General features: G+C 40.8%; 1 protein-coding gene across 1 annotated transcript in view; it reads right to left on the reverse strand.

The window, feature by feature from the left end:
* Window positions 1–7,609, reverse strand: part of pamr1b (peptidase domain containing associated with muscle regeneration 1b) — a 22,140-nt gene that overhangs the window by 1,521 nt on the left and 13,010 nt on the right. Inside the window, exons 5-12 of the mRNA XM_037682721.1 lie at window positions 6,601–6,818; window positions 5,874–5,981; window positions 2,489–2,659; window positions 2,159–2,350; window positions 1,092–1,949; window positions 830–1,006; window positions 563–629; window positions 141–370 (exon numbers count right to left, since the gene is read on the reverse strand). Of these exons, the coding sequence (XP_037538649.1) occupies window positions 141–370; window positions 563–629; window positions 830–1,006; window positions 1,092–1,949; window positions 2,159–2,350; window positions 2,489–2,659; window positions 5,874–5,981; window positions 6,601–6,818 (2,021 nt within the window). The remainder of the gene's footprint in view (window positions 1–140; window positions 371–562; window positions 630–829; window positions 1,007–1,091; window positions 1,950–2,158; window positions 2,351–2,488; window positions 2,660–5,873; window positions 5,982–6,600; window positions 6,819–7,609) is intronic.

The raw sequence follows: 7,609 nt of genomic DNA on the forward strand, positions 1-7,609 counted from the left end.
ACAGGGTAGTAAGAAAGACATTCTACGTGTTGTGGTGTATTGTAAAAAAAGGAATAGGGGGGGGGGGGGGGGGGGGGGGGGGGGGGGGGGGGGACTATAGGAGCAGAAACAGCCCATCAGAGATCCTCTGCTGCTCTCACCTGGTGAACAGGAGACATGGCGCCCACTCCACTTCCCTGTCTGCAAGCAAGTGCGACGAGGACTGCCAAAGTGACGGTAAAACTGAGATGCACACTCATACTCTATATGTGTGTAAAGGTGATGGAAGCCCTGAGGCAACGGGGGCAGCTCTGGAGGGCTTCTGGTGGGCACCTCAGACCAAAGCTGCTGGCCAGCTGCAGAGGAGAAGAGCTTGTGCAAAGGTGTCTTCCTGGAGGGACAAAACCGGTCTATCATGCATTGAGTTAAAGGCTTTGGGATGTGAGTGTAGACGAATATTCTGCATGACCCTTATGCTATTTTTTAAATGCAACAGTCAGTCAATAACCACACACCTAACTGCACAGCACAGGATGTCAAGTACATGTCCCATCATATTTGTAAAATCCATTATTAAACATACCTGAATGGTGCCCGAGGAGGCAGGGCAGTTTGTTTGACCAGCTCTGATACTTTAGGTTCTCGGCATGCTGGAAATAAATACATATGGTGTACAAGATAACGCTCATAACATTAAGAATGCAGACAAATCCCAATGTTCTGCATGTGGTAACTAGAAACCAACAAGAAATCTGATTTGCACTACAACACTCCATTTGTCTTTTAATCATCAAAATGGTAATGGTGCTTTATCATTAGGATAAATACATAAATAAAAATGTGACAGCACCTCTGACACAGATGGGTTGTTTGCCACCCCAGGTCCCTCCTGGCTGACAGGTACGTCTCTTATCTCCACTTAGTGCATACGAGTGGTTGCACATGAACTCCACTGTCTCTGACTCCATCCCTGGCACCACCAGCTGGTAGCCGTTGTGCAGGCGAGGCAGAGGTGGACACTTCCTTTCTAAAGAAGTGAAACAAGTAGCTATGGATGAAGGCTGGACAGACATGAAATCATCTATTTTTGTCTTTCTCAGTCCATCTCTTACCAATGAAACTTTGGTTAATTTCTTTCTCCTTCTTTTTTTCTTCCTGCTCCTTCTTTGTTTCCATCTCTGCCGTGTTCTCCAAGGAATCTCCTCCAGTCTCGACTTTTTTATTCATCAATTTCTCCTTTGACTTCACAGGTTCATCCTCTGCTCTGTACAAGGTGAATTGTGTCACATTGACTCGAGTGGGAAAGATTTTCCTCCCTGTCACTGAAGTTTCGATAGTATTGTTTTCTTTATTTGTATCCTTTGAATCCGGTGTAGCTGTGTTGTTCTTTGTCCTTTCCAGTTCAGATATATCTACAGTGTTGCTACCCTCTGGTACAGCTGTCTTCAGCTTGGTTTCATTTGGACCAAATTTGTCTGGATCTCTTTTTCCGTTGATTTGCTCCTCTTTTCTTTCCTTCTCCTCTTGTCCTTTGTCTTTTCTAACCACTGGCACTGTGGTGTTTGTCTTCTCTTTCTCCAGGTTAAAGTCTGAGTCACTTTCTTTTTCCTCAGGCGATTTTGTTGCTTCTGGTTCTTTCTCTTCAACTCTGTTCAGATTGTCATCTGGGTCTACATTATCCACTTCATTTTTCCTGCCCTCACCGGGCTCTTTTGACCCTGTATTTCTCTCCTCCAAGTCTCCTTCATCCCTGCCTTTATCCACAGCATTTTCTGGAGTGGTTAGACCATATTTATCTTCCACGTAGACTGGTGTTGTAATCTCCAGACCAGAGTTTATATCTTTCCCACCAACCGTTTTGCTTGCTGTTGTATTTTGTTGTCTCTCTTTAGTTTTGGTGAGCTTTTTATCAATGTCCATGTTTTTGCCCTTTTCCGTCTTTTTCTCAGCTTCAGTTAGTGTGTTGTTCACTATGGATTACATAAAAAAGAAATGATAAAACTCACCTATTGTGTATCTGAGTTGTTGACTGCATGTTGTTTGGTTCAAAATTACTTCATTATGCTTTAATTTGTCTGGTTTGATAAATATTTAGTGTTTTAACAAAAATAAATGAAGTGATTGATATGACTATACCTCAGTAATAGTCATTTTTATCTCATATGGTAATGTGACTGACCTTTAGTGCAAACAGGAGGTGCCCCGCTCCATGTATTGTTAGGAAGGCAGGTTCTCTGTGAACTCCCAACAAGTTCATAGGGCTGGTGGCACAAATACTGAAGAGCAATGAGGACATCGTTGGGTCCATAAACTAAAAAGTGGTTACCGTTTCTAGGTTTGGATGGCAGAGTGCAGACTCTTTCCACTGGCACTACAAAGGAAAGGAAAGCAAGATTTTTCCATAATCTGCAACATCTCTTGGACTTACAAAAACAAGCATGTGGCACACTCATGACTTTCCAGATCCATGTCTGCAATGGTTTAGGAGTTTTTTTTATTTTTATCTTACCACACTCTGGAGCAGGAGCACTCCAGGTGCCATCACTCAGGCAGATGGCAGTACGAAACCCCTGCAGCTCAAACCCAGGGTCGCAACGATACTTGATGCGGGCACCAGAGTGATGAAACAGACCCTCTGTAGAACCATGTGTGGGCACTGGAGGCCTGCGGCAACCCACCACTGAGTGAAAACACAGGCATGCATAGTTCATTTATGGGCACATGCTGCCGTCATTTGCTTTTAATTAACCAAATGGTGGATGTTCACAAGTACGTTGCACAAAAGAGTCAGAAGGCCTTTCCAGCATACCTCAAAAATTGGTTTATTGTACATCCATGCTGTAAAAGAAAATAAATAAATCCATATTGAGTTTGTTGCTCTCTGATATTTTCAGGCAGGTACTGGAAAAAGTAAAATCTAGAAGAGTTCCCAACTGAATTTCCTTCATTTTGAAAAGCTCAGGGATTTAAAAGCTTACCCTGCTACATCAGAGGCTCATTAAACAATAATTTCACCCATCGAAGTCAAGTGTGAACAGTTCACAGCAAGACTTTAACACATGGCTTGTTAAAGAGTGCAAAAATAGAGCAGTAGTCAAAATGTTCAAATTTCCACTACCGTAAAAGAAGATTTAATGAACTGGAGTAGCACAGATTGGTAATAGGCTTGCAGAACCGCTGTTAGATAACACAACCCACAACAAAACAGATTCAGCCATGTGACAGATAATGGAAATGCTTTCAGTCTGTTTTTGTAAAATTGGCATCTACATTTATTTTAAAGACAAACTCAGAAAATGATCTCAATACAGTCGTCCCTCGTTAATTCGCGGTTCGACTTCCACGGATTCCTTTTTTCGCGGTTTTTCAATGATTGTCAACTTTAATATTACTCACGTGATTGGGATGGTATGAGATGAAAAGTAAAAAAAAAACTTGGATCAGGCGCCGCCATTTTGTAGTTTTTTTTTCAATAAGCCTTCAAAAGAACTACATTACCCATAAGCCAACAGTGCACTTCATGCAGCCAGCAGTGCTTCCGGCAGTTGCTTTCTGCCAAAATGGTGGGAAAGTTTTGTAACGCAATCCTACGCTATCTATGAAGCTCACAGAGCTTGCAGGAAAGTCGCAAATAATCCTGAAGTTCAATTATCCACGCGCACATCAACCTTGACTGGGCTGTGGGCTTCATCGCTGCAGGGTAGGTGTGCAAAACCAGAACTGAGCTGCTGGTCTGCAGAGCTGGTGAGTAAAATTTTGCAGTAGCTACTGTAGATATACAATAATAATAATAAAATAAAAAAAAACTTGATATGTGTTGTCATCATTGTATGTTCCCATACAATGGCAAAATTGGCTCTCTGCACCATCACACCTGGGATACACTCAGGTGGAGCAGAGGGCAGCTATTGAAAGCACCCTGGAGCAATTGGGGATAAGGTGTCCTGCTCAGAGACACCATGAGATGTGCAATGACTGGGGATCGAACCTGGGACTTTCAGGTCCCGAGTCGGCTGCCCTGCCTCTACCCCATCTGTATGCTGTTAAAATGACATAGAGTTTAGAACATTGCAAGAGTGTGGGAAGGGTTTATATAGCCTTAAAATATTTATAAATACTAAAATAAATATAGCGTTCCTACTTTGCGGTTTTAACACCTATCGTAGGGGTATTTGGAACGTAACCTCCGTGATAATCGAGGGACTACACATAACAGAGTCATGCAGTACTAAAATAAAGTTCACAAAACATTCATTAATACAGTTGTATCACTTCTCTAAGGGATCATTCAGGAAATGTTCTGTTGTTGGTGTAAGATGGACCAGATACATGAAATACACTGTCTGTGGCTTCGTAGCTGCAAACCCTTCCTGTATTCCAGACATTTTTGACACACAGCATGTCCAACCTTTGGTGTGTTATTGAATGTAGAATGCCAGTGGTCAACCAAAAACTGAGTTAACCATATATGACCTTCTTTAAGTATGTACAAACAAAGATGAAGCTGCCTGATTTGCCATTTCTTTGCTATTTTATTGTCATGGTATGTCCACAGACATAATGAAATCAGTATGAAGTTATTAGGATGGAATGTGTGCTGTCCTTTATACCATATAACATGAGTTTCTGTCTCATCATTCCTTTAGTTAATGCTTTGGAAACTTTGTTGAACAATCCAATCCAAAACAGATTTGACTTTCAGGAAGATTAAACTTTGCCAGACAAAGAAAGAAAGAAAGAAAGTGAATAGAAGACTATATTTCTTTAAGAGAGATGAGAAGGGAAGGCATGTCACATTTTAGCTCAGGCTCCCTGCAGATGACAAGTTGATTATTAGCAGCATGAAATATACAGTAGACAATGTCAAGTTTATTTAAAATTCTCCATCTGACAATGAGAAAGACTAAATTTAGTATAATAATTTGAAACATTGTCATTAATTCATCTTTTTATTCTTTAAAATTAACTTCTGAGAATTCCCGAGATGAGTACAAATTAAAGGGTGTTTCCTTTAATGGAAAAACTAACCACAGTGTTAGAAAATATTGGAATATTTTTTTAGACTTGAAAAACAACATCCCGTAAAAGAGGTAAGTGCACTTAAGGGTGTGTTTTGTTGCAAGTTCTCAAGGGATGTATATAAAGCATGAAAGCACATGGTGGGGTTCAGACATTCATAAATTTAGGGGGGGGAAAGGCTGTTACCACACCCTGAGGGAGCAGGACCCCACATGGCAAAGAGGCTAAACAGCTTTAGGGTGATACGTAATGTCTTCAGAAACAAAACTGTTTCATTATAAGATCTTTTTTCTTATTATATTTTGCTTGCCAATCTTTCCTTTTTCACTTCATTTCCTTGTTCATTAGCTTTGCTATTCATCCGTCTACAGTAAGATGAAATCATACATCAATTATCTCCGTTAATTCTGCTTCATTCCATGCAAACATATTTGTTAGGTAATCTTTTGGATTTCTGACGCCTCCTCTGAAACCTATTTTATAATTCTTGCACACCACAGATGGGAAGGCGGCTGGTGTGACCTCAGTCCAGACCACAAACGTCCCCCTTGTGAGAATGAATCACCGCCTGCCTCGGGGCAGCAGCACTGGCAAAAAAGCAAGGGCTTTAAGGAAGATGTCATATCTTGATAAATGTGCTGTAACTAGGCGTGCCTCTTTTCAAATGAAACACTAAAATAGTTCAGGTATTTCTATGTGCCATTAATGCTTTTCAGGTGCTTTGTGGGATGGAATATTTGAGTTATGAATGACTTACTCCTCTAAGAACCTATGACCTAAATGTACTATATTGTTTTATACAGATGCTAAATAGAAAGGTATTTACAATAATTTGCTTGAGTATAGTATAAACCTTGGCAATATTACACACTTACCATTTTCACACCTCTTGCCTGTGTAGCCAGCCAGACAGGCGCAGTGATAAGTGTAAGAACTGTCCAAGATACAAGTCCCGTCGTGCAGGCAAGGAGAGGAACTGCATGCTGTAAACATGAAAAACATGACACTAAAACACAAGGAGAAACATAGTTTAATAGCTGATTAGATTGACCATCCATATCATGTTACATCAAGCCATTTGGATTAAAAAGTGGGGCATGTTTTGCTGTATTTTCTTACATTTCCACACAAAATCCCCTGTTTGATTTACGAGCTCTGACTTGGCTGCAGATAACTTGTGTGTATGTATGAGCTTGCAACCTAAAACATGAGGACATTTCTGGAAAGTAAGGACATATTTGTTTCTCGGCAGACCAATAACAACCTCTGCATCCTGAAAAAGGCTTTTGCTCTAACATGCAGGTGCCAGTCATGCTCCATTAAAAGCTTTTAAATTATACTGGCCATTGGGTTCCATGGAAACTTGGTTCTTGTTTGTATTTGTTGTGGAACACTTTCAAAGAGCCTCTTTGTTCATTGAGTAAAAATTCACGAATGGTCATTTATTTATTGCATATAAAACAATGGCACAAGCCACTTTCAAGAAATTAGAATTTAATTTAAGGTTAAGAGGAAAATTGTTCTCTTGGGCAATAAGTGAGGTAAGATTCTGGACCTCTCACATGTTAAAGATGTAAAAGATTCTTCATAGGTCCAACCTACCTGAGCTTTCCTGGAAAGTAGCGAAGAACCCATCAAAGTTCTTGTACCCATCAGACACAAACGTAATGTGCAAACTGTTGCTAGAGCTCTGAAGTGGAGCTGGCCGGCTGTTCCCACAGAATCTACCGATGACACGAGCATTGATGCTGTCTCCATCTCGGACCTCGACGTAGTCATAGCGACAGGAAGGATGAAATTCCAGACTTAGCATCATAAACCTGAAAGAACCGAAAGACAGGACGAGTTCGGTTAAGTTTAAAAATATGATGTGAAACTAACATTTAAAAGTTTATTTAATAAAACATAATGACTGCTCTTAAAGTGGAAACTGACAGGATCCTGGAGAGTCCTCATGTCTTGCTGAGGATCTCAGGAGGACGCCGAAGACATGTACAATTGGATTCTTGATAACAGTTTTCCTGCGTTTTGGAATCGGCTGGTTCCTGGTCTATCAACATACAAGAAGACAGCTACAGCTAATCTGGCCCTTGTCAGGCTGCCTGCCTTGTGAAAGTTTGGTTTGTGCTTTGAGGACTCAAAATTAGCTGATTTATGAGCTAAACCATAAGATGGAAGTGATTTGTGAGAATCACAGGGACTCACCAGCATGTTAGAAATTACCTTGGAGGGGCTTGTAAGCACTTACCAGTAGAATGCACCCTCATCTGGCCATTTCTGATCTTGAAAATACCAGTAGGACTCAAGGCTGACAAGAAAAACAGTCTGCCTGAAGAAAATCAACAATTGTAGCTTATCTGGCTCAGACTCCCCTGGTTGGCCTTGAAAACAGGCTGACATATCAATTTCTCCTAGCAAATGTGTAAACTAAGGCAAAAGCCCCCCCCAACTGAGAAAATCTGTGGAGGTTTATCAGAACTGTGTCGGCTGATCAACATCTTATCAGGACTATGGTCTATCTGGAAGTGCTTCATGAACCACCTTACCGTTCATGTTCAGAGGTTTTTGATGTCTTAAATCGTGTCCTGATAGGAGAAGGTTTGAATATATA

The sequence above is a fragment of the Nematolebias whitei genome, chromosome 10 (genome assembly GCF_014905685.2).
Source record: "Nematolebias whitei isolate Nwh7 chromosome 10, NemWhi1, whole genome shotgun sequence".
NCBI classification, from domain to species: Eukaryota; Metazoa; Chordata; class Actinopteri; order Cyprinodontiformes; family Rivulidae; genus Nematolebias; species Nematolebias whitei.